The sequence below is a fragment of the Schistocerca piceifrons genome, unplaced genomic scaffold (assembly GCF_021461385.2).
Source record: "Schistocerca piceifrons isolate TAMUIC-IGC-003096 unplaced genomic scaffold, iqSchPice1.1 HiC_scaffold_1870, whole genome shotgun sequence".
Taxonomy (NCBI): domain Eukaryota; kingdom Metazoa; phylum Arthropoda; class Insecta; order Orthoptera; family Acrididae; genus Schistocerca; species Schistocerca piceifrons.
The window spans coordinates 2,464,927-2,491,119 of NW_025727757.1; the positions used below are offsets into that span (position 1 = coordinate 2,464,927).

Genomic DNA, 26,193 nt, shown 5'->3' on the forward strand with positions numbered 1-26,193 from the left:
TTACTCTAATTTTATCCAGTTAATGAATTTTTCGCCCCTGTATTTTGGACGGTCCGTCTTTTTCAGTAAGCCAAAATTAAACTTCCTGGGAGATTAAAACTGTGTGCCGAGACTCGAACACGGTCCCGCATACAGTTTCAGTCTGCCAGGAAGTTTCATATCAGGGCTGACTCTACTGCAGAGTGAAAATCTCATTCTGGAAGCCAAAATTAGACGCACCTGTGTTTTGTTAGTTTGCTGAAGATGACAAACAGATTCGCAGTGTGTCTCAAACTAACCAGTGCTCTTTCACCTTGCACTCAACACAGAGCATTTTCTTAGAGCAGCGTTGCCTAATCTGTGTCCTGTGGAACATTGGTGCTCCGCGATGACAGAATATGCGCTCCACGAAAAAATGTTTATAACATGGTGGTTTTTTCGTCAACATCTTGACGATATTAATTTTTACTCTATTTGATTATGATTTCTGTGTTATTAGTCATGAGCTAAATTGAAGTAATCGCTGAATAAAACAAATCTTTCTCATTTTTTGAAGTCACATTAACATTCAAAACAAAAAAGGCGTTCCGTAAAAGCACCAGCATTCTCGAAGTGTGCCGCCAGAGGAAACGTTTGGAAACCCCTGAGTTAGATGCTTTTGTGATATTACGTTGCAGTTTTTGTGCCACGCCTTGTCCGTCTCTGTGCTATATTCGGAGTAGATAAAACTGAGACAAAGTACCTCATGTTTCCGAACAGTGTGCTCCGTACGCTCAAACAGAGACGCTTAGCACAGCGGCACGACGAATGGAACTCTGTACGAAATGGGCAGTGGCGAAATATTCCGTGTTGGTGAAAGAGATGTAGGAGAGACGACCACTACCGCAAAACACAATGACAAGAGACTCTTTCTCTCTCAGGAGTTTTCCATCTTCAAGATGTCCTCTATGAAAATGGGTAGGTCGTAGATTTGTGATTAAAGACAGGAAAAGTAATATTGTTGAGTTTACTGGATTACAGCGAACGACGTTGTGTGCTCCTTCTTCTACATTCGAGTCATACGAGGGTTTGTAACGGTGAGTGATGCGTGTAGGTAGAGTGCACAACACGAGGACATTAAGACAAGAAATGGAGAACGAAGCAGCCGGCTGCGGCGGCCGTCGACCTGGAAGGTTTGGACCGAAGTTCGCCTCGTGCGCAGCTGTGCGCCGCCGGTGTACTGCGCTGCTTCGTGAGGAAAGCCTTCGTAGGGCGAGCACGGCGTGGGCGTGGCTGAGTCCGCGGGGGGCGCAGCCGGGGCGCTGCTCCAGCGGCAGGTTGGGGGGGGGGGGGGGGGGGGGGAGGGCCGCCTTACGTTCGGAGCAAGGTGCGGAAACTTAGGGACGGTACGTTTCTGCAGTACACTCCGCAAACGAAAGTAAAATAGAATAATATACATTACTTTGTTATACCAACCAACTAAAAAAGTGTTTTCAAGGTCGTTCCGCTCCCCAGACAGGGTGGAATGGACCTCGACCTTTCTTTTTTTTTTTAAGTTTCTTCGATGACACGTCTTAGAGGTGAGCTGGCATCCATCGTCCTCGCTGCCTGTGCCAGCACACGAGTCACCAGCCCACTGTTTGCTCTTCTGTCAGGCAATCCGTCCCTCAGTTGGAGTCCAATACAATTCCTTGCAATATGTTCATGCCGCATCTTCGTCTTCTTCGGATGTTTCATTTTCTGCAGAGTCAATTTGTTTTTCTTTTGTGTTCCTCTTCTGTAAGGGAGGATATGTTTCTTCTCCTTTCTTCTTCTCTTTTCCAGCCAGCAGCCTGATCTCTGCTCTATTCTGTTCAGATTCTTTAGTTTAAGTGGTTCCTTGATCGCTTGTTGTACCTCATTCTCGTAGGCAGATGAGGCGAGAATGGCGGTTCGACCTGTCTTTCTCATCACTCTGAGCTGCTCTGGATACTGGCTTGACATTTTCCGGGGTAAAACCAGGGACGGTTGACCCAGCGGAGTTACTTATGGACGAATTTGGAGTACCAGGCATCGATGAACACTGACGTCTTTGTTCCACCTCAGTATTTTGTAATCTGGCGCTGCAGTCAGCTTGCGCGAGTCCACGAGGTGCGTCTGGGGAATCAGTGGGAGCGCCAGTGTGTGGGTTTTGCTGAACGGTCGGCTGAAGGCTTCTGGGTGGCTGCGGAATACCAGTCGTAGCGGCTGGTGGCAAGTCACCGCCTGGAAGGACGTTGAGGTTCGTTGGACAAACACCAGTTTTCTCAAATCCTGTAATTGCAATTCTCATGTTGGCAGCAAATACGTAGGATGAGATTTGCCACAACATAACATATTTCCCTGGGTTCGATCTTAACCACCTTCTCGATTCGTCATTATAATACGGGCATTTGTAGCAGAATGCCCACTCGTGTACCATTGATGTCTGCACGACACAAACCTTCATGCCTGGCCTGGGCCCGTCAACACCGACATTGGACTGTTGATGAATGGATACATGTTGCCTGGTCGGACGAGTCTCGTTTAAATTGATTGACGTGTACAGGTATGGACCCTGCGTGTCAGCAGTGGACTATTCAAGCTGGTGGAGGCTCTGCATTGGTGTGGGGCGTGTGCAGTTGCAGTCATGTGGGACCAGTGATACTTCTATATACGACTCTGACAGGTGTCTGATAACATGCATCCATTCATGTCCATTGTGCATTCCAACGGACTTGGCCAATTCCAGCAGGACAGTGCGACACCCCTCACGTCCAATATCGCTACAGAGCGGTTGCAGGAACACACTTGTGAGTCTAAACACTTCCGCTGGCCAACAAACGCCCAGACATGAACACTATTGAGCACATCTGCGATGCCTGGCAACGTGCTGTTCAGAAGAGATCTGCACCCCTTGTACTCTAACGGGTTTATGGACAGTCCTGGAGGATCCATGGTGTCAGATCCCTCCAGTACTACTCCAGACATTAGTCGAGGCCATGCCACGTCGTGTTGCGGCACTTCTGCGTGCTCGCGGGGGCCCTACACGCCATTGGGCAGGTGTGCCAATTTCTTTGGCTGTTGGCTGTATTATTTTCTGCTACTTCAAATGCTCACGGCTCATTCATATATGAAATGTAGTAACAGAGTTGTCCTCCACTGATTTACCACAGCAGGTTACCAAGCGTCTTCTGGCTGCCGCCATTTACTCTCCCATCGGCTGCTTTTTGTCTGCAAACAGAATAGGCGATACTCGAAAGCTGGCTTCGAGGGGTAGAGAAATGAATACTTCTTTCTTTCATTTGATAAAAAAGATATCTACAGATTCCTATAAGAAATGTAGTACATCTACGTAGGTACCCCTGAAGCCACCGTATGGTGCGTGGCCGAGGGTACCCTGTACAACTACTTGTCATTTCCTCTCCTGTTCCACTCGCAGACCGATGCCTCCATATGCCTCTGTATGAGCCCTAATTTCTCGTATCTTCTCTTCGTGGACCTTACGAACAATGCATGTTGGTGGTACTAGAATCGTTCGGCTGTCAGCGTCAAATGCCTGTTTCCTGAATTTTTCTCAATAGTATTTCTCCAAAAGAACTATTATATCGAGTGCGTTTTATTTGGAAAGTGAACATGCCCTACTCAAAAAATAGCTTCAAGAGGTAGGGAAATGAGTACTTCCTTGATTCGTTTGTTAAGTAATTACCTCTGGTTAGCATTGTACGAAACGTAGTAATAGGGTTGTTCTCCTCTTCTTTATCAGCAGGTTAACGACCTTTTTACTGCCAATATTTACTCTGCAATCGACAGCCTTTTTCTTGCGAAGATGAAATGCGTTACACGAAATCTGGCTTTCAAATGTAGAAAAATGAGTACTTCCTTCTATCGGCTGTTAAGTAATTAGATCTGGTTACATTTTTTAATATTACATTCTGCTACGTCAAATAATATCCACTGATTCCTATATGAAATGTTACGTTGAAAGTTTCCTTAAAAATAATTCCTTTCATTCTATTTGAGAGCGGTTGTAGGCGCTTCAGTCTGAAACCGCGCGACCGCTACGGTCGCAGGTTCGAATCCTGCCTAGGGCATGGATGTGTGTGACGTCCTTAGGTTAGTTAGGTTTAAGTAGTTCTAAGTTCTAGGGGACTGATGACCTCAGCACTTAAGTCCCATAGTGCTCAGAACCATTTCTATTTGAGATTTCGTACGTTTCCTGTTGTTTAGCCTTCGCTGCATTTCCAGCAGCGAGAGAAACGTAATATAATTGTCTGCCAGAATGTGACATGTTGCATAATCGTTCTGAACATTTGAACTTTACTATTAATCTCTTTAATTAAATAACGTTGTCCCTGTGCATTAATGATCTGCCAAATAATGGTGTTCATGAAATGATCTCTGTGCGCTGATAATTTTCGTAGCAAACAAACAGATCGTGAAATGAAAATATCTCACCTGGTAATTTAACTGCTTGGAAACGCAGTGCTTGGTGCTCTCTGCAAGCCAGTTGCGAATTTGTGACTACAGTTGCTGAGAGCCCAGTGCAATGCTCCAGACAGCAAGTAAACTATTTCACACACATCACTGAGTGAGGCAGTCCTTAAATGAAAAAGACTTGGATTGAGGTTGTGGAGAATGCTCATAGATGAAATGTCTCTTTAACCATCTTTTTTAAACATTATGTGATATATTATTACTCGTATGCAGTTCATATTACAACATTTATTAACGTTGACAAAGGACGACACGGATACCAAACTCCAACTCTCACAAACGTTAAACAGATAATCAATAAACATGAAAAATACCTCACAGTGAACATCACAGAATCTTTAATGAAAAACCTGAAGATCCCTGATGTGGATGTCTCATTCAACAGTGAATCTCACTACCTGCGACTGCGGTGTCACTAAATAAGTAATGTTGCCTTCATTCCCCCTCATACTCTTTTCTGATCTCATTTCATTCCAAATCACTAGTCAAGTCTTCCCCCCCTGTCTCACAATATCCAGACACAGTTCAGTTTAACTCAGACGCGCCCACGCCCACCTCCACGGCTACTCTGCCACGAGTCCGCTGCTCGCTGCCCCTCTGACGTCACAACTCCCGCGCTCCTCGCTGCCAGGCAGACTCTGGCCAAAGACTGCCCGTGAATAAGAGACTCAAGATTGTGGTTTGGCGTCTCAGACACACATAGTACTTATAAAATACTGAAACGCAAACGGCAAACTCACAGAAGATCGAAAGAAGAATTTTAAGGAAAATACTGGGAGCTAAAAGAGACGATAATGCTGAGTACAGGTTAAGACCAGAGTGCTGTACTTGAAAACTGAAAAACTAAGTGATGTAATGTGGAAGAGAAAACTACAGTTTTTTGGAGGTATATTCGGAATGGACAACAACAGACGAACCAAACGTATATTCACATTACTCTATAGCTACAAATCCAAACCCGCATGGTTCATACAGAGTGGAAAGGACATGGAAAACGCTGGAATTACAATAGACACAACAGAAAACAGAATACAATTCAGAAAGTCAGCACAAAAGGCAGAATTTCAGGAGGGAGAGAAAACAACTAGACGAGAGTGGACTCAACAAGAAAGGGAACAACACTCTAAAAGGGTGAAAGAAATTTGGAAACTAAGGAAATCTAATACAATGAAGAGTAGCCAAAGCTGATTCATCGTACCCTCCAAATAGGTTATTTGGAAGAAGAGGAAGAAGAAGAAGAAAATCATAGTAGATCTATTTCACTGTCTATTTCACTATCTCACAGCCTCTCTGGCCAGAATTTTGCAGGAGGATTTTTACACATGCCAAAGAGTGTACTGAAAACTTCGTCTACGTAATATTACACGAAAATAGTAGTAAGCTAGGAAGTGGTATAGTATACTATAAAGAAATATGTAGAGATAACAGAATATGCAATATATACATGTTAAGTGCATATATGCACTATAAAGAAGTTTTTTAAGTAGCAGTGCTCTGTCGCAGATAAATTAATTTGCAAAAATCATCGTACATTTCGCGCTCAGCTGCACTCCAACTATAATGTCGATTACATTGGTGCTCAGGTGTATTTAGAATGCGCTACATTCCGTTTGAAGGCAGTGTGCACAAGTTAAAGAAAATTCTCCACTAGATTTGTGTGCCCTAGTTATAAAGCCATTAATTGTGTGAAAAATGACACTGACGGCATTTTTCTTTGTCGTTATTTTGCACAAAATGTCGTGAGACTGGCTGTGATTACCTCGTCTTTTTGTCGTAGCAAATGTCTATCGAAACAATGTCTTTTCGTGGTTTTCGTACACGAAGCTGTTGGCACGAGTGTACACAGTACGCTATGCAGATCATGCTGAAGTGTCTTCCAGCACTCACAACGCTGTAATACCTCACCAGGTGAGAGCGGCGTACCGTGACTGTGTGGGAGGCGGCTGAGGGCGGACTTAGTGGATGCTGAACCTGTCCACAATAAACCCAGTGACAACTCAGAGCCAGACCGCTCATAAAAGGTACTTCCACGTCACTTTAACAAAATGTCTGTGAAGCCATCTAAAATCACGATAATCGATTTGGCATGCCGTCGTAAAGAAAACGTCCATAATACGTCCAACTGTCTCACAGTGCAGAGAATAACTACACTCGAGTCCACGAATGTGCTTTTTTCTCAAAGTACGTGTATCCTGTCACAACGCAGTGAAAGAAAATAAATCTTTTACATTTATCTAAAACTACATATGGTGAATTCTCAGATTAAAAAACAAAGAATAACAAGCATTTCTTACGAATATTCAAATTAAAATATACACTGCTGTGTCGGCAGTGCCATGTCAGACAGAATAATCATAATCAAAATCGGTTTCACGCTGTGAGAGAAAAGAAACATTAAAATACAGTAACCATTACACGTACAATGCGTTGTCAGAGTATCAACAGGCAAACATTGTCGTCTGTCTTCTTACTTTTCACACGAGCATGCGTCTGCCACTCGTGTTGTTATGCAAGCGTACAATATTGATTTCTGCAGCGTGTATGTTTTTATATACTCGAGTAGATGCCCATAAGGATCAGGTTAAAGGGAGGGAAAGGAATGGAATGTGAACAATATTTTACTCCTGTAGAGAAAAAAAAGAAATTATTACGTCTGTCTTTTGCCTCTGAGTCACAAAACATAAAGCAAATGAAAATGTGTTCACAAAACTTATGCACGTGCCAATTACTTATAACTGCCCCAAATGCAAAATTTAAGTGGTATCACGAAGAGTACTTAATATCTACGAAAAAGTAAAGTCAAGGTGCAGAACGAAAACAATTAAGAATTTATCTGTTTCCGATTAAGTCTATTATCTACAGGCGAAAAAGAATGAGAAATGATATTATCCTGTAAACGAGAAAAAAATACACTAGCGCAAGCAAAGTCAGAAATTCATCGAAGCAAGTACATCATAATAAGCGTCTTCAAACCTTCGCATTGCTGTTCACAAAAAATATGCATATTTTTTAAGGAAAGTGTTTATCTTCCTGTAAATTCATAGCCTTGTATTATTGTTTTGCAACAGCTTTTCTCAAACCATTAGAAGTACTACTCGTCAGAGATACACACCAAAACATAATCAACAAGGAATGCAACAAGAGTAAAATCATCATGTAGTCCGTGACAATCCCTAACATCAATATACCACTTCATGTCATAAATAATAAACGTCTGCATGATAATCATAAAAAGTTCGCTATTCTCACTTCCTATTATCTCATCGTATTCTCATTATAAAAAATCTGTAAATCATTGCTACACATACTTCATCTATAATTAAGCCTTAAGTCTTCACTTCACTCAGTCTTTGAGTATCTCAGTGCAAGACGCTTAAATTGAATATCTCCTCCGATTACTGACAGTACGTGTTATACCTGTGAAAAAATATATACTCTACCTGTTTTATCAGTTCTGTCTGGAATCCGTTGTTGCATACTTCTGTACGTTAGCTTGTAAGAGAAAATGCTTTACGACGCGCAAAATTCGATTTATTGTTTCTCGTGTTGCTTTTATCTTCTGTGATGCCTTTGTCATTGACGAAAAAAATCATTGCTGCCTTCTTTTACGTAATCTCTGCTTGTAAAATTATGTAATGTAAAGATCGGGGTGAGTTATGTTAGAGCATGACGTGATATGTGTTCTGTTGTATCTATTACATAAAAATCATGACTGTGAAAATTAACATACAAAGTGGCTTGTACTTATAGTACTGTATGAGAAAAAATTGTTATTTTCATGTACACATACATGTCAATGAAAGAAAACCTGTAGAAAAAGCTTAACTACTACTCGCAAACACTTGACGTCATAAGATAATGAAATACGTGTTGTCAGAACATAAGTGTTATATATTGGTATGGTGTAGTCATCTCAAGAAAGAGAAGAAAGTCAAATAATTATACAATGAAAGGTTTTATATTGGTGAGGTGATGGAAACCTCTGGAAACTTTCGTTCTGAGTGTTTCAAGATGTACTACGTTCGGAAGTGGGATTCGTCGACTCCGAAATCGTCCGTTATACAGAAATACAAATATTTGACACCTGTTCATTGCTTTAGAAGACAAAGGGTGTGCTCAAACTAAAACTTTTTGTCCAACTTTGAATTTTCTATTGTGACTTACCTTCTTTCTTAGCATTTTCCTTTTCTCGGCTGCCTTTTTTGTATTAGTAATTGCAATGTCAAACTATTCACGATCACGTAAACATTGTGACTTGCGGAGAGAAACAAGTTCTTTTATTTTGTCTGGCGGATTTTTATTCTTCAAAACTAAATGTGGCGAGAGCAAAGTTGAATCGTTAGGAATTCTGTGAACGGTGTGCTGAAATATCTGTCCCATTCAGTGTGTTGTTTGGTTCGTCTGTTGCTGCTTCACAAGTGTCTACCTTGGCTTTGATTCTTCACCTGTATTGGCGAGAGCAAAAGATGTGTAAGTGAAAAATTGTGTATACCATTGTGTATTGTTTGTGTGTGGAAAAAGCTCCAATCTGTTAATTTCCTGTTCCTCGATGGAAACGCTCTTCTCAAACTCTAATGCAACTTGCTGGTTATTGTTGCATAGTAGAATAGAAGAGTCTTTAAAGCCCAAAATCGCTTCATGTTCTATCAAAAAATCCTTACTCAGCATAACTTCCGTTATTAAATGTGGGATGATCAAAAACCCTGCATAAAATGTGTGGCCATGAAGAGTAAATTTTAAGTGTCCTCTAACTTTAGTCTTTTGTAACGGGACCGTAGAGCAAGAATTACTGGCATTGCGTTTATTACATGCTGCATCACAAAACAGTGTAACTGGAGAGCCGTAGTCAGTTGCTGCGGTGAAATTACGTGAGTCAGTTGGTACGTTTATAACCGGATGGTACACATTCATTTGTTGCTGTTTCTTTGTCCTGCAATAGCGTGTGTCTTATGTGTGCCAACGAGATGATACGCTCTGTTACTGTGTTCATATTCTAAAAATGTGCAAACTCATTAAATCCTGAACTGTACTGTTAATCTCTTGAATTAAACAAAGTTGTCCCTGTGCTTTAATTATCTGCCAAATAATGTTGTTCATGAAATGGTACCTGCGCGTTGATAATTTTCGTAGCAAATAGATCCCGAAATGAAAATGTCTCACCTCGTAATGTAAGTGCTTGCAAACGCGGCGCTTGCTGCTCTCTGTGGTCCAGTTGCAAATTTCTAACCACAGTTGCTGAGAGCCTAGTGTAATGCTCCAGACAGAAAGTAAACTATTTTATACACATCACTTAGTCAGACACTCCTTTAAATAAAAATGACTTGGACCGAGAATGTGGACAATGCTCTTAGGAGAAACATTCCTTTAACAAACTGTTATCTGATATATTATTAATTGTATGACATTTGTGTTACAACATGCACTAACATTGAAAAAGGACAACATTTATGTCAAATGCTTACTCTCGCAATTGTTAGAAAAATAATTGACAGACATGAAAAAACCCTTACAGTGAAAATTAAACAATCTTTAATGAAAAATCTCAATTCCCTTCACATGGCTGTCTAATTCAACAATGAATCTAACCTCGCGCGACTGCAGTGCCACAAAATAAAAAAATGTTTCCTTCATTCCAGCAACGATGACAAAAACGAGCACACCTTCCAGCGACACAGTTGCTCTGAGCGAAGACTGCGAGCGAATAATAAGCGACTCAGAAGTGTCTCTTAGCGTCTTAGCCATACGTAGTACGTACAAAATCCAGAAGTGCAAATAACAGACTCCCAGTAGACCTGCTCATTGACAGGTTTGTTCTCCTGCTCTTTCTCGGCAGGTTAAGCTGTGTATTCTGGCTGCCACCATTTACTCTGCCACCTGCTGGGCTTTAACTCCAAATAAAGATGAGCTACTGGAAAACTGGCATTGAGAAATGGGCAAATAAGTACTTCAGTCTTTCATCTGGTAAGCGATTACATCTTATTAACGAGTTTAATATTACATCCTGGAACCTCGAATGCTGTCTACAGAGTCCTATATGAAATGTAGCAATGGGTTTGTTCGCCTTCTTTTTATCAGCAGGTTAATGAGCATCTTATGGGTGCCGCCACTTACTCTGCCATCGACTGCGTTTTATTTGCAAAGGGAAGATGCGCTGCTGTAAAGCTGGCTTTCAGATGCAGAGAAATGATTACGTCCTTCTTTACTCTGGTAAGTAATAATCATCTGGCTACATTTTTAACATTAAATTCCGCTATCTCAAATGCTGTCTACAGATTCCCTTATGAACTGCACTAATAGCATTGTTCTCCTGTTGTTTTTCAGCACGTTTATGAATTTATTCTGGCTGCCACTATTTTTTCTGTCAACAACTGTGTTTTATTTGCAAAATGAAGATGCTCTGCCCGAAAGAACGCTTTTAAACACACAGAAATCAGTACCTCCTTCTTTCATTCGGTAAGTAGTTACATCTGGTTAACATTTTTACTATTACGTTCTATATATTAAAAGCATCACCTCGGTTCCGAGACTTCCGGATAATTAATAGAAGCAAAGTTCTCCACAGATGTGACCGAAATAGCTTCATTAATAGATTAATCGTTGATTGTTAATAGCGTGGAAATAATATAAAATCAGAAAATTGAAACTACTGACTTATTTTAGTCTTTCATTATCATGAGAATGTATATTAATTCACTTGATGGCTGCCAGACACAGAAATCCGTTTTGTTTTCATTTGATGTGGAAGCTGTAAACGAAGAGAGAGCGGCAATATCACGAAACATACACACGGCTCACGTGGAGAATGACCCCCCACTGTACCTCAGCTTGCTCTGCGCATGCGCGAATCTGGCATTATTAAAAAAAAATTCTGGGTAGGATCTGGCTACTCGCTGCTGCTGCTCATACGGGAAACAGCCGCGTTTCAAGTAGCCAGGAGCGGGAGAAGGCACTGCTCATACGCGAATTCAGCTCTGCGCATGCGCACGAACGCGCTGGCAACTGCTCACAGGAACCTCGGTCTTCCTACGTAGTCGCCGCCGCGCGTGCGCAGTGGCGCCTGTTTCCTGGCGCGCTCTGGCAGCTGCTCAGACGGACGTAAGCAGCCGTAGCAAGACGAAAGGCCCCACAAAATAGTCGCCAGAAATAGAAAATACTTTTTTCCGTTACAGATGTGACACAGGCTGAACTTATTAAATTATTTTTATCAGTGTATGACGCGGAATGTACAAAGTAGCTGTTTAGCGGAAGAGTGGAACTGTTTTCTGGCAACACTTCGATGGTTAATTATGGTTGGGAAAGACGGTAGCTTTTTAGTTTGATTTTGTTCAGCTAAACAGAAATCTACAAAGGAGAGGGATTTGCTTCCTGAAAGCGGAAGAAAAGCGTGACGCATTACAACTGTAACAACACTTACGTTCCCATTTTTCTAGATGTTGATGAGTCTGTCACTACTTTGTCTGTGGGTGACGTTGACCTTTCCACAAGTCCTGCACTTTCCAGCCGATTGACACAGGTAACAATGAACATTGAGCCATCCAGAATGATAATGTGTATTACCCTGTATAGAAATGTGGGTGCTGATACAGACTCCAAATCCGCCTCTTCACGCCTCTCAATGAAAGCGTCCTTTTATCGCAAATCCATAGACTGATTTCATTGTTCACGGTAGACCCACTGTGAACAGCGGTCCTATTCTTTACATATCAAACGAAACGTACCAACACCGAAATTTGAATTGTACAGTTTTAACACCTTCTTCTCGCTACCTTCTTTATTATCTTTCTAGACGTGATTTTCTGCGATGTTCTCGAAGCGGATAGTCCAGCTTGGTGGAGCTACAAATTCTTTCGCTCCTTATATCGTTAGCAATATCAGAAACCATGTCATGGAAGATGGTGTTTCTGTCACTGATTGACTTTTCTGTTGCTTCATAGAAATAGGTCCAAAGTGTGTATATTAAACGTCCCGATTATTAACGACCGGATTTCACGTTATTCTGCATCTTCCTATTCATCGGATTGCTTTCCATCAGGGCAACCAGTATGTAAGCATTCCTTACGACACACTTCTCAGCACGTTCTTTCATCCCATACACCAACGCTTTCCGTACTTGCGGCATGGAAATTTTAACTCTTAAATTTATTTCGGAAACATTTGCTGGTCATCTACGTCACTATCGTTGGCCGTTTCTTTACGAGAGTAACTGCCTACGATTTCTTCACTTCGGAGGACCAGCATTTCAGTCCCAACGAACCACATGCTGCACTATTTAAACGCTCATCTGGGAGGTTAACAACAATTTTGTTCTTCACACAGTCCTTACAGGTGTTTGCCATTGATGCGTGTTTCACTTTGATGCATTCAGTTGGCGCCAATCCTAAATCTCCGTAGCAAGCTGCGAAACATTCACGGCACTCCCTAGGACATGGGTGGCTAGACTGAATGCAAATAATTTTTTGAACAGGAATTACGCTCATCAGATGATGGTACAGATTTATTCTTCGCTGGGCGTAGTGTAGCTGTGGCTATGGATAAATAACGAAACGTGTAAGCTGTGGGCGTAGCTCGAATTGTGTACGACGTGAGATCGACTTAACGGCACTACTTTGAGTTCTGGAGAACACGGTGTGTGTTTTGCCGTAACCTCTCACACCTTGCTACAGCCAGCAACTGGGTACAGGAGTGCGCTGTGTCGCCTCTACACAGGGTGTTCAGCACCACGGTGACGGTGTGGAAGATTGCGTGCGACGTGATGCTAAATGTGTAATGCAGTTCCTACTGCAATATTGGGTACAAATAGCAGAGGACGCGAAAAAACAAAACTAAAGCCAACGGGCGCTCGCCATCACTTGGGTGGGCGGACGAGAATCGGTGTATTCAAGAGGTACGGCCGTGTGGGCGTCTCTCCAGACATACAGAATTCACAGCTGTCTGCCGAAACCGGACGATATTTTATGCAAGGATGGCCACCCTGCACTGCGTCCGATGCGGCAGTGAAAGTACGTGTGTAAGTGGTGGTGAAGTGTTGGTCTGTTTCGACTGTACTCCACTCCGTTCCACCCTCGATTGCATTCAGGAGTTGATATTGCCGCTAAACTGGAGGCCCACGCTTTTTGGAAAATGCCCATAATGCAGAAATATCTCGTGTCGGCACTTAAATGAGAAATGGAAACGGGGTGTCCCATTTGCTGTGTCAATTTTCTAGAAGTCTGGGCCACAAATCTGAATGAAGTTGTGAATTTGACAATTGAACTCAACTTTTGTAGTACCGGTACAACCATATTCGTTGTAGGTCTGTTGCCGACACTACAGGTGTTGCTTCCTTTCACGGCAGCAGCAGGCAGTGTGTGTGTCGGGCGGTCTGGCTGTGTACTCGGCCTGCCGTGTGCTGGAGACAGCGTTAGCTCAGGGGGATTTTGTACCGACATACTTCGAGTAATGAAAACATGTCCGTATTTCACATACTTGTAACTGTGTAGTTTGTTATTGTTATGACACTGAGTATGGCTGAAGTTTGCACAAGAAATTTCATATTGCAACATAACGTTTTGTCTCGTAAGTGAAACAACTGTTATCAAAATACCGTTTAGTGTTAGTGCACCGTATACGGCCATTAGGCAGATGTAACCTGCTGAGATACAACTGCGAAATTACTGGTAGACCGGGGGAAAATATCTTTGTGATATCGTGACATTAACATCGAGCCGGACGCTGGTGTCTGCGATCACGGCTGAATTTTGAATTGTTGAGTAGAACTGGAGCTCGAATCGCCAAACAGTGTTGCAGATTTTATATGCTAAGTGATAATTCCGATTTAGTTTCGGCCTCCCCGTCGCGTGGCCGGTCTTTCTCTCTCTCTCTCTCTCTCTCTCTCTCTCTCTCTCTCTCTCTCTCTCTCCCCCTCTCTCTGCTCGCAGCGCCCCTACCGCCTGTTCCCGCCCCGCCCACATTCCGCGTCGCGCCCCCACCTACGACTTTCCCCGCGGCGTAAATGTCGCCCCCTGAAGCTACTTGTACGTGGATAAAAGTGCCGTAAGCATTTTTGCCTAAACCGAATGTTTACGCAGGTTTTCGTCACGTAGGGAGTAACGCAACATGTTACAGGCGTTTCTTTGGCTCGAGTTCCATGTAGACATTCGGATCTCTGACATTTCTGTAGACTCTTCTCTCGTGTTCTGGCGTGCGCCGAGGCGCACTTGTATGGAAATCAGTGGCCTTAAACTCATCGCTGTGATCCTACAGCGTACAGTACGATGCTCTTCAACTTCTTCCACTGACACCCACGCTGTTTGTGCTGCAGAGGAAATTTTGGTGCTGACTGATCAGGTAGTCTGAAGCCTGTTGCTCGTCGCTCTAGCTGAGCAGAACGATCCTCCCACCTTTCTTTGTATTCCTGTTTACAGTCGTCTTCAGTGATGCTGTAACGGCCTTGTCATCGCCGATACCCTGTTCTACCCTAACACATTCGAGAAGTTCGGGTCTCTTTGTTACCGGCAGGTCTAAGACGTTATCTTCACCAGTCGCTTCTCAGATTAATGGCTCGAGTTAGTTTTTGGGTACAGCACTTGGATCAATTTATTATGATTTTCTGGCCCTACCACCAGTTTTCGCCACCTGAGTCTCCTTGTATACATGGCAGCATAAAGTTTCCACCTAAAACTATAACATGGCCAGCAAATTCACGCGAAATATTCTCCAGCTTCCGCTCAAACTGTTGCGCCACTGTTGCTGCTGAGTCTATAGCGTCCCATTACCACGTTTGATCCTACTTTAATGCTTGGCTTGACACAAATTATTTTACATTCGGGATCTGCACTGATCTCTCTAATGTAATCCCACTTCTCACTGCTTTAAGCACCAGCGGTCGACCTCTCTTTAAGACCTACGTTTCGACCGGAATTTAGAATCTCGTTGCTACTGACTTCGCGTTTCACCCAGCTTTCCGTCCCTACTGCTGTGTGGACATTGTTACTGCTTATGAGCGAGATTAGTTCTGAGAACTTTCCGTAGACGCTCCTGCAGTTAACTAATACCATGTTGAGACAGTGAGAACAATTCAAGGCCAAGTTCTCCAGATTATGGCGTGCTGCATGCGTGACGGCGCTGGATCGGTTGTAATAAACACGTCACGAGTTGCGTGGATTCTGGGAGCAATGGCCGCCCAACGTCGGTCTGTCGCCAAAGGACGAAAAGCCAGACAGAGCTCTTAACAGACGAGTAGTCCAAAGATATTTCTCGCACCGCCCCTGAGGACTAACCTGGCACGGCCTTTTACTTACCGAATATTCTACAGTCCTCCGTTCCAAAATCATTGATACATGGGAAGCATGTCAGTACAAACGGCACAATTTCAGCTCCGTTTTCGATTGGTTCCTGAGTTACAGTAAGCCTAGCGTGAGAATGAACCTTGTCCACTACAGTTGTGAAGGAGCTTTTAGGAAAAGGAGGACAATGCAATTTCATAATCTCAATGCAGTTCAACAGAACTGTATAAAAATTAAATTTTGAACCGAAGTACGTGAAGGATGCGCTCGACACTTCTGCTAATAGTAATGGGAACTGATACTTTGAGATGAAACTTATGAAAGCTGTTTACTCTTGTGGACGTGAAGTTTTTCAGACGATTTAAAACTTTTTGATGGGAGTACAACACATTCGCAACTGCAACAGGAAAAGGCTGAAACACCTGTGGTACCCAAGAGTATCCTCCGCCACAAACAAGAACGCATCTGTGAAGATGAGACATATCAGTTCTGGAGACATGTTTCTGATCGGTAAATTGTTTCAGAAAGGTGTTATTTGTCAATTTTTAAGCAGTTTGACACAAACTCAGATGCGTTAAATTTTATGTTCATTTGCATTATAAATACAAAAGCAGTTCTGGTGCAGTAATTGTTTCCATGTCTTAAGATAAGGATTAACAGTATCCAGGGCCAACATTTCAATCTAAGTCATTAGTTTTGTAGACAAGTTGCGTATATAAATTACATTCAAAACGGCCTGCTCTCTCGCAGGCAAATTGTTTGATGAACTGCCTACAGGGGATTTCGCATCGTGTAGCGTGTCCTTCACATACATTTTTATACGGTTCTGCTGCACTGTATTGAGATTTACGCATTTCGGTATCAAATTTCAATAATTTCTCAGATACCACATAGACACTTTAAACGACGAGTTTAAATAAATACGAACTCGTTTCAAAAGATGTGACGTTACTTTCGCCACCAGGTGTATGCGGTGAATGCCGTTGTGTTTGCTGTTGGAAAGAACGCATATGGAGTTCTGGGCTGTTTCCCTCTGCTGAAGCATGCCGTACCGTTGCAGTGGGCCATAATAGCAGAGAACAAAAGATGAAGGCCGTTAAAGGAGCGTTCCGAATTTTCGGCAGTCGCCGTTCTTCAGCGCGCTCTATCGCCGTCACCGCTTGTCGTCACAAAATCAGACCTGATTGGTGAGTTTTGTAGAAGAGTTTGGCTACTGTAGTTTTGTGCAGGGTTTTCAACTCCGAGAAACGCATAGTCTCCGTGAAACGAACGAATATCTGAGAAAAGAGTGAAAATTTGTGGGATCTTTCGTTGTGAAGCCGATCTCCTACAAAGCACCAAAACACGAAATTTGGATTTAGCATCACAAAACACGTAATTATAGAACCGCTGAGAAATTATGTTCCGCTGTTTCGTTATGGGACAACCTCCAGTTTTCTGCGCTTCATTTAGTTGCAGAGGTGAAAACAGACGTACAGACAACGTTGTATTTTAAGAATCTGCCAAAGGAAAGAGGTCTAAAACTAAACTCTCGAATATTTGTAGTTATTTAACTCCATTACTTTGTAGATTTTTCCATTTTCTTCGATGGCGGTGTGCTCAACACCGATTATGTTTATTTTTCCACTTCAGCTCTAAGACATTTTTTGCACATTTAGACATCCGTTGCATCGTTTGAATTACATTTTCGAAATTACGGATGAACCTTTTTTCACCTGATTGTTCCGTAGTCTCCTTGAGATTGTCGCCACCTGTTACAACTGTTCTATAACTGGAGATGCGAGAAAAAGAAAGTATTTTTCCTAATATCAGCCTTTACTGTGCATCTGTAAGTAAACTTATACAGGGCTGATAATATTTCGTAATTATTTTCTCATGTAGGGTGTGGGTCGTGCAGCACTGCATTCAGACTCAGTTCTGGAGACATATTGTGCTGGAACAGCTGGAGTCTGTCAGCCACAGACGTATCAGTAAAAATGCAAAAGGTAGAAATTACCCCGAAACTAATAACATAACAAAATATTTCAAATATGAAACGATGTAACAATCACGGTGGCAAGGGTGACAATGTGTTTTGCATTATAGCACAGCACTGTAGCTATCAACGCAGCGTGCGAAATCACAATAAATTCTCCAGTTCCCGCGTGGTGAGTCGTCTTAAGTATTTCACTCGTAGTATGTAAGCGCGTCGCACCAGTGAGTGTGCTGACATGTGTGGTTGAGAGAACTTAATGAAAGGGTGTATTGCTGTTGTGGCTTAGTGAAGCATAGTTATACTTGGAACCTTTCTCTCATTTGTCAGTCGTTAACTTCAGTTCCTCTTTTTTGGTTTTTGACAGTTCTGTCATTATACTAATACTAAATAGGTTGCAGAAGAAACTAACCTTCCGTTCTCAGAGGTAGGCCAACATATTTAATTACCATTGCCCACTGTCAGACAGTGTAATTGTCGGGATATATCTGTGAAAGTACATCATTTCAGAGGTTTCAAATCGGTAGATGATCTGAGACAGGTGTTACCTTGTGAGTTTTGAAACGGTTTCAACACAAAGTTGGATGCGTAAAATTTTGTGTTCATTTGTTCTGTAATTACCGTAAAACTCCTGGTACAGTGATTTTTGCACGGCTAAAGATAAACATTAACAACATTCAGGGCCAACATTTTAACCAGAGTCATTTGTAAGTTTCATTGAAGCCGCCATGCTCTCTCGCAGGCGAATTGTTTGACGTGCTGGCTAGTCTGGATTTCGCATCGTGTAGCGTGTGCTTCACATACTTGTGCTCAAAATTTAATTTTAAAACAGTTCTGCTCGCCTGCTCTGAGATTAGCCTATTTACATATCAAAATAAATTTTACCAATTTCTCAGATACCAACCAGACATTTACATACACCAGTTTAAACAGGAACACGTTTCAGACTATTTGGCGTCCGGTTATTGAGCGATATGAGCAGTGAATTCCGGCGTGTTTGACGATACGAGGAAAGGGGATGGAGTTCTGGGCTGTTTCCCCTCTGCTGTAGCGTGCTGTGCCGTTCCAGTGAGCCGCAGTAGCAGGCAACACCAGGTGGAGGGCGTCAGGCGCGTGCCGAACTTTCGGCGAGATGCATAACATGGCTCTCTGTTACCTCCTTAAAGAGCGTTTAATATCACGGCGGTGTGTAAGATTGTGTCTGATATGGAAGTCATAGTTGCACACAAATCAACGAAACGTCAGCTTACATGTGCCACATGTGGGGAAGACGTGGCAAAAAGAAGCACTAGAGTTAACTGCGATACTTCCCCATGACGTTTCTCCTCTGTCTCCAGTACAACTGCTGTTTCTAAGAAACTCGTTTAAAATGAAAGTGGCAGCTATGGAAAGTTTTAAAAAGAAAATATCGGCAACGAGAAGGTCTGTGTGGGTAGGTGCCACGCATCCATTTGCTGAGGATTTGCCAGGATTACAATGGGCGGTTGAACTTGCTAATAACCTGGACTGCGGGAGCAACACATTGAACTAAGGAGCATTCAGAAGTATCTGAAATTATTGGCTACAATAAACATACGTAAAGTTGTACTTCAAACCGGAGAAACGTATGTTTCAAGTAGTAGTAAGAAGAGTCTCGCAGAAGAATTAAATCAGCTGAGAAATGTTGGGATACTATTTACGCAGGAAGAAGCGAAGTAGCAGAAAATATTGGAATATCACCTGAACTGAATGTAATGATTGATGACGGAGAAAAATGGCAAGGCAGAAGAAAACGCTTTGTTGATGAAGCAGCAGGGGTCGATTTAAACCATAGCTCGACGAACAGTTTTCAGCTAAATGTTTGACACGTTATTACACAGCTGTAGGGAACTTGACTGTACTGTGTGCAGCCACACGCAACACGGAGACATTCCGTTTCCCGTGGAACTACGGGAGCGAAAACGATTCTCCGGTCCAAGAGCTTGTGGGAAACGACGAATCTTGCTACAGTGTAGACGTTAATAACGACGCTCTCGGAGAAGAAATTTTACTGTTGAAAAGATTCGTGAAGGCAATGTTGTGTCTGAGCATTTCTTCTGCGTCTTGTCAGTACTCTATGTGAGTGAAGTGTGAGTGACGGCCTCACGGACTGTTCTGCCGTTTGCCTGCTGGCGCCTCACAAGCAGAGAGGCCGCTGACAGTTGTGGCAGGAGCCACGGACTGGCAGGGAGCGGCGAGCTGCGTCAGCTGCGGCCGCAGCACGGCCACAGGGAATGGAGTGAGGTGACAGCAACTGAGCTGACAGGCGTATATACTCTCCACTACACTTATTTACTCGACGTATGAGTCAAAGAAAGTGTAATTTTATTACCTGTAGCTCCACGACTTGCGTCACCGTCTCAGCTGTGCCGTTGTGACCGATGAGTGTGGAGACTCGTGTGAGTCGTTGCGAAATTGCTTTCGTGTGCTGAAACTCGGGCCTCGGTGTTCTGTCTCCAATACAACTAGAATTACTTTGCTTGTTGCAATCTTTTACGTCAAGTACAGACAACAATACTAGTTAGAGAGGATTTCCTTCACATTTTGTATGCGTGTCATGTTGTGGTCTCATTGTGTTTAGTTAAATGTAGACTGACAATATGGTTCCAGAAGATAGTCGCATTATGTAGTGTGAATACTGCTACTACTATGTCATTGTTATTAAAGACAACAGGTATGGTAGAGTAGAATGTTTGCTGAATATGGAGAAGTAAATTGAGTCTGATATCAGGAGCGAAAATTCTGGTGATAGAACTGATATAGCGTCAATCTCGGTATGTTGCAAATTAGAATACTCTGATGTAGCACCTTGCTGACTGGTGTGAAATACTTTTCAGCGATCAGATATTATAGAGCAGTTGTGATTGTTCACAATGAACTGACGACTTTTGCCATGTTTAGTCTGGAAGTGTACTCGAGACATTTTTCTTGAGAGAAGGATTGTCCGTTGTTACCTGAATTATTTTGCTGTTATCTGGAGTTGTCTGGGTTTTGCTACAACGTTCCTTAGAGTATTTGTGTGCTGTATGTTAGTTGAGGAGGCCTGAAATTAGTGAGTCACAATAGGATTGAGTTTTTTGGATCTTTATTTAAAAAATTATGAATATTGCTCTCCTACAAATTCTTTCAGTTCCGGTTTTTTTGCACAGAGTTCGCTGGACTGCCTGCCTCGTGACAGCATCCTCACCAGCCGCCGCCTCTTGCGGCTCTCGTTGCACCGCCTGGCGACGTCCAGCGCTGTCCGCCCATCACCAGTTGTGGCCCCCCTGTCGGCCCCCGCGTCGAGCAGCGCAGCCGCCACTTCTGCGTGGCCATTGAATGCCGCAAGATGCAGCGGCGTCCACCCCGTGCTGTCCCTGGCGTCCACCGCCGCCCCCGCCCCCACCAGCAGCCTCAGCGCCATGACGCCTCCCCTGCGCGCTGCCCAGTGCAGGGCGGTCCGCCTCCACCCGCCCGTCGCCCCCACGTCGGCCCCTGCGGCGATCAGCGCCGTCAGCTCCCCCACTGCCCCCCGCTTAGCCGCCTGGACCAGCCTCCTGCCCCTCTCTTCTGCAGAGAGGCTCCTGCACAAAACACACAAACTGCCACTCTCTGCTACAAACACACAACACACAGAATGAGGAAAACAGCCACACGAGGAAACAACTGTTGCGAATACAAATCTGTCCTGAAACAAACCTACCGTATTCCCCCTCCCACAGTACAAAACAGTGCGCAATTGTGTCTATGTATTAAATTGCAGTACATCTGTTCTATCCCCCTCATAAGAAAATCTTCATTCATCGTCCATTACAAACAGCATTATACAACCTCTGAAAGAATTTCATAACCACATTTTGTCACACTCATTCCTGCAAGTCAGCTCCTCTGCTCTCGGGACGCAACACGTAACCAGTCGCTCACCTCCACTACAGAACAGGCTTCTTGCAGCTGATACTGGTCTCTGTCTGCAGCTTCACTGCCAGACGTCACACACAAGAAGAATACCATCTCCTGGTTTTCAAAGAGAGACTTTCCTGCTATCCAGGCAAAAAAATTTCACTGCAGTTACCGGCAGTTTTCTTCATTCAGCCTCACCAAACACAAACTTTCTGATACATAGACAACAATTTATTCAAAACATGTGAGAGAAACACCAACTCTGCAACACCACCCCCATAAAAAAACTGTGTGTGTGTGTGTGTGTGTGTGTGTGTGTGTGTGTGTGTGTGTGTGTGTGTGTGACATTTTATGGCCTCATAGCATACGCACATGTATTTAACATGTGCTATCATGTTCAAAATCATCTGAACGATCTCAGTTGTCGTCCATCTTAATGTTTTCGCGGCGTAAGGACTGTTCCATAAAGTTTCTGGCGTGTAGCCGCATAAATTCAGTGGTTCGGTCCTCGGGTTTAAAAGGACGGACCAAGTGCGCCAGCGTCAGTCACCACAGCTCACTCTGGAGATGGCGGGACGGTGTTCAGCCAAAATATTAGGAGAAGAGGCTGAATTTATGCGGCTGCACGCCAGAAACTTTATGGAAAGATCTGAATTGTTTTTCGCCTGATTTGTAATCAATCCTCATAACATTGATCCTCTGCTCTCTTTTCCGTACAGTCTTTGGCTATACAAAATGTTCACTGCATGAGGCCACAAGAGACAACTGCTCTGTGTGGTTATCGGCTTACATGCAAATTAATAATTCCATAATGCAAATACCAGAAAACGTGTTATTGGACATTATACAGCCATTACGCTTGCATATTCAAATTTATTGTAATAAATGAAACCTCAGAAAGCAGCATCCCCCTTTAAATGACACGACGAGAAAGTTTTTTCACAGCGCTACTATCCGGGAATGCAATCTAACAAGTAAAGAAGAAATATCTCAGGTATGGTTTCAGTCACAAGTAACAAAGAGTGTCCAAGTTGAAACTTGAAATGATCTGCCATAAAGTTGTGTGTTTCCCGGAGATTCGAACGCAGCACTTAATAGGATGGTTAACTAAGCACAATGAAACGCCAGAAATCGTTATTTTTAACCAGCAATGAGATGACAAATTAAAACCAGGAGACGAAAGTCTTTTGTGTTATGCGCGTTATTCGCACTCAAATCCAGTACCTATCGACACTGACCTGTAGTCACGCGTAGACGTTATACACTGATTTACTTCATTAGCAGCGAAATGTGCGCATTTCTGTATTGTAAATACAATTATGAAAATTTTCTGCTGACTAGCAATCGAACCCTGGAGACACAGTTGTTGATTACATACAAAGATACCTCGACTGTACTATTCTCTTTCACCAGTAGCTAGGAGTGCATGTTTGAAACTGACACGACAGGACGAAAAGCTGCCCGTCTGACTTGGGACTCGAAACCAGTACCACCATTATTGTTAACAAAGCCCAGAGAATCGGTAAAAATCAGAATAATTTATCACATGTAATTTGCTGTGCTCATGTTGCAACTTAAAGTGACATGCCAGGATTCGAACCCAGAGATGCGTCTTTTGTGAACGTCTTTACGACTTTGCAGACAACCAGAGACAATGAAGCAGTGGAAATGCATCATCTGAAAGTGATCAAACGTGACGAAAAGGGAGATCTGAGTTCGAATTCCAGTCCATCGTCAATATTTTCACGTCTCAGACTCGAATACAGTAAGAGTCAAGTGCACTGCGGCCTTGTACAGCAATTGGCTCATTGATTTAAAAAGATATCGCTTAAGAAAGGTGACTGGTGACAGAGTTTCGACCCGGCGTGACTTCCGCCTCTGTCAGGGCCCAACCTGTAGCGACTCTCCTCCAGGCTACCAGAGGTGGGAGAGATGCTGCTTATGCTTGTTAAAAATGATTGCCGGATGTGAGAAACGAACCCAGACCTTCAGCATATGTAGCAAGAATCATTTCAACTTTTGCTTAACTAGCAACTATTACCACGAATTAAAATTCATGCGAGTTGCGGTATTCGAATCCACTACATGCAGACTAGAAACTCGCGCCCTTAACCCCTTTTCTTTCATTTAATTTTTTAACCATTCCGAGGTCTGGCCACGACGCCCCCCCCCCCCCATACCTGTCACCGAGTCGCTGCGCTATTTTCGCGTATAATTTTTTTATTTTTTTTATTTCAATTTTTTTTATTTTTAGCACTTGATCTGAAAGACCGTGTTTGCACACAAACTAACTCAGCTGAGAGCGACGCATCCAAGTTCCGTGTTCACGATGGTTTGCTCTCCGATTTATTTCTCAACATCTTGTAACTCGGCCAATGCCTCAGTTCCCGAGGTTCGTTTGGCAAGCTGGTCTTCTGCCATCCCTGAGTACTGCACGCGCTGGAAGCTCCGTGCTGCGATTCCTGATACAGCGGGTGACGATGAATGTAACGCAGAACAGCAGAATCAGCGCAGTCGCTTCTGGTTAAAAGGAGTTTCGACATACGGAACGAAGTGAAATAAAGTGTACTAAAAAGTACCATGTGTTCTGTCGTGAGGACCAGCTTTTCCTCCGAGATTCCTTCAACACAATATAGAGTGCTTCTGACCTACGTATTTCAAATTAGATTTCCGTTTCCTTAAAAATAAATAAGGCAGTAAGAAACACCGTTTAACACAAAAGAGCTTAAGGACGATTTATTATGATGTTCTTGCGTTTACGCCTTTTTCTATTCACTTGGCACACTGTACCAAGTAACTGTATGTACTGAAACATGCTGCGAAGTTCCTCTCGCAGTTTCCCGCCTCAGCGACGCACAGCCGCCCCGTGGTCCGCTTGTGCCCGGCGTGCGTGCGGCGACCCACCCAGCGTCCGCCCGTCTCGTTTCCCTCTGCTGGCAGGTGGTGCGTTGTCTGTCCTCTTAGCCAGTTTACAGCATTCCTTTATTCACACGGCACGTCGCTACGATTCAAAAAAACTGCAAGGCAAGGTACTGGGAGTAGAGTTCGTGTTATTGCGGCTAACAATTGTCCGATAACTCACCAGATGTCCTTCACTTGAGCGCGTACGAACCTCGCCTGCTGTCAGGTAGTAATTCTCTCACGTGCTGCCGACCACCCAGGTGGACTGCCTCAAGTTTCGCTTTGGTTGCTACTTTCCTGTTTACTGCCCTCTACCGAGTAGTTTTCACACTTGTAGGTAGGTGAGGGGTGCCGATGTTTGTCCAGATGGCCCTCCAGCTGTAGTGCGGCTGCTTTTGTACAGTCACGTTTCCGCTTTTGCTTCTCATTAATTGCACGTACATGTTCTTGACTTTTACCATATTCGACGGCCAACTCTGGTTTGAGTATAACTGAGTTCGAATCAGAATTGTTCAAAATGATAAAAGCCGTTGGCGACGTGCCGTACATCTGTGGGTGGATTCCAGACAGTGGGAGTAATTTCGTCTGGTGAGTGCGGCGTGAGGGTCGTCTATGTCTTCTTCCGCATCTCGTGTGTGGAACACACGAATATAGTTTCTCACTTTCTCCCAAAGTCGGCAATATTTAATCCCCCCCCCCCCCCCGTTTCCGCCTGAGATGGTCAAAGTGTCAAACTTTATCTTAAAAATATTACCACGAGTTACAAAATGACCCAAAGATGTCAGAAATCCTGCTGAGAGACCATCTACATATGTGCAAAGTGTGGCCTTTGGATGTCGTCAAGTCTTCTCTATGTTCTTTGACTCCAACTGGCACGCTGGCAAGCACTTTCTTAGAGTTTGCAGCTGCACTATGATTTACGTTAGAGCTGTAGTCCAGACCACAACTTGGACTGAGGTCTCGCATGTTTCGCAAAGATATTCCGCACCCCACATTCATGATGTGTGGATTAGTGTTGCTTAGCTTTGAACCTGATGCAAGTTCGGATTTGCTGATTACCTGCAATGCCTTCTCCCAGTCGCTGTCTGCAATGATCACAACATCCACATCACCTGTATATGCCCTACACACGATATTCTGGCAGTATGTGTGTGTGTGCATGCGTGCAGCCCTCGTAGCAGTTTCTGCAGAGCGGCTAGCAGGGCCTCAGCGGCAGTGGCGAACGAGGCCCTCCACACAGGACCACCTCGGCGCACACAACTCTTGAGTGCGAGCTGCCTTGTTAGCTGACCACTGATCATGATTTGCAAACTGCTGTTCTTCAACATTATACCAATTACCTTGACAAAATATTGCAGAAAATCCAGTACGGTCATTGTTTCAAGAAGGCACTGGTGACTCACCCTATCGAAAGCATTCCCGAAATCGAGGGACCTTATGGCGCATTCGAGCGTGTGAACATGTGCCGCAGCTACGATGTCTCTATATTCACGGACAGTTTGAATACTTGTTCTGTCTCTACCCACCGTAGTTCCATGAGGGCCAGTTACCTCATGCATTATCATTTTCACTCTCCAGGCAAGAATGCGCACAATTAATTTTGTAACCACCATTCAGGACAATAACTGATCTCAAGAGTCCCTTTAGTCAGCCATAGCGCTAGTAGTGCTAGTGTTTTCAATACAGTCCTCAGACAGGTAGTGCTTT

The 26,193-nt window shown here is 43.5% G+C and overlaps 1 protein-coding gene across 1 annotated transcript in view; it reads right to left on the reverse strand.

Moving 5' to 3' along the window:
* Positions 1-20,803: 20,803 nt before the first annotated feature.
* The window catches only part of LOC124741117 (pneumococcal serine-rich repeat protein-like), a 161,452-nt gene continuing 156,062 nt past the window's right edge, over positions 20,804-26,193 (reverse strand). The window contains exon 7 of the mRNA XM_047248651.1: positions 20,804-21,269. Coding sequence (XP_047104607.1) covers positions 20,804-21,269 — 466 coding nt within the window. The remainder of the gene's footprint in view (positions 21,270-26,193) is intronic.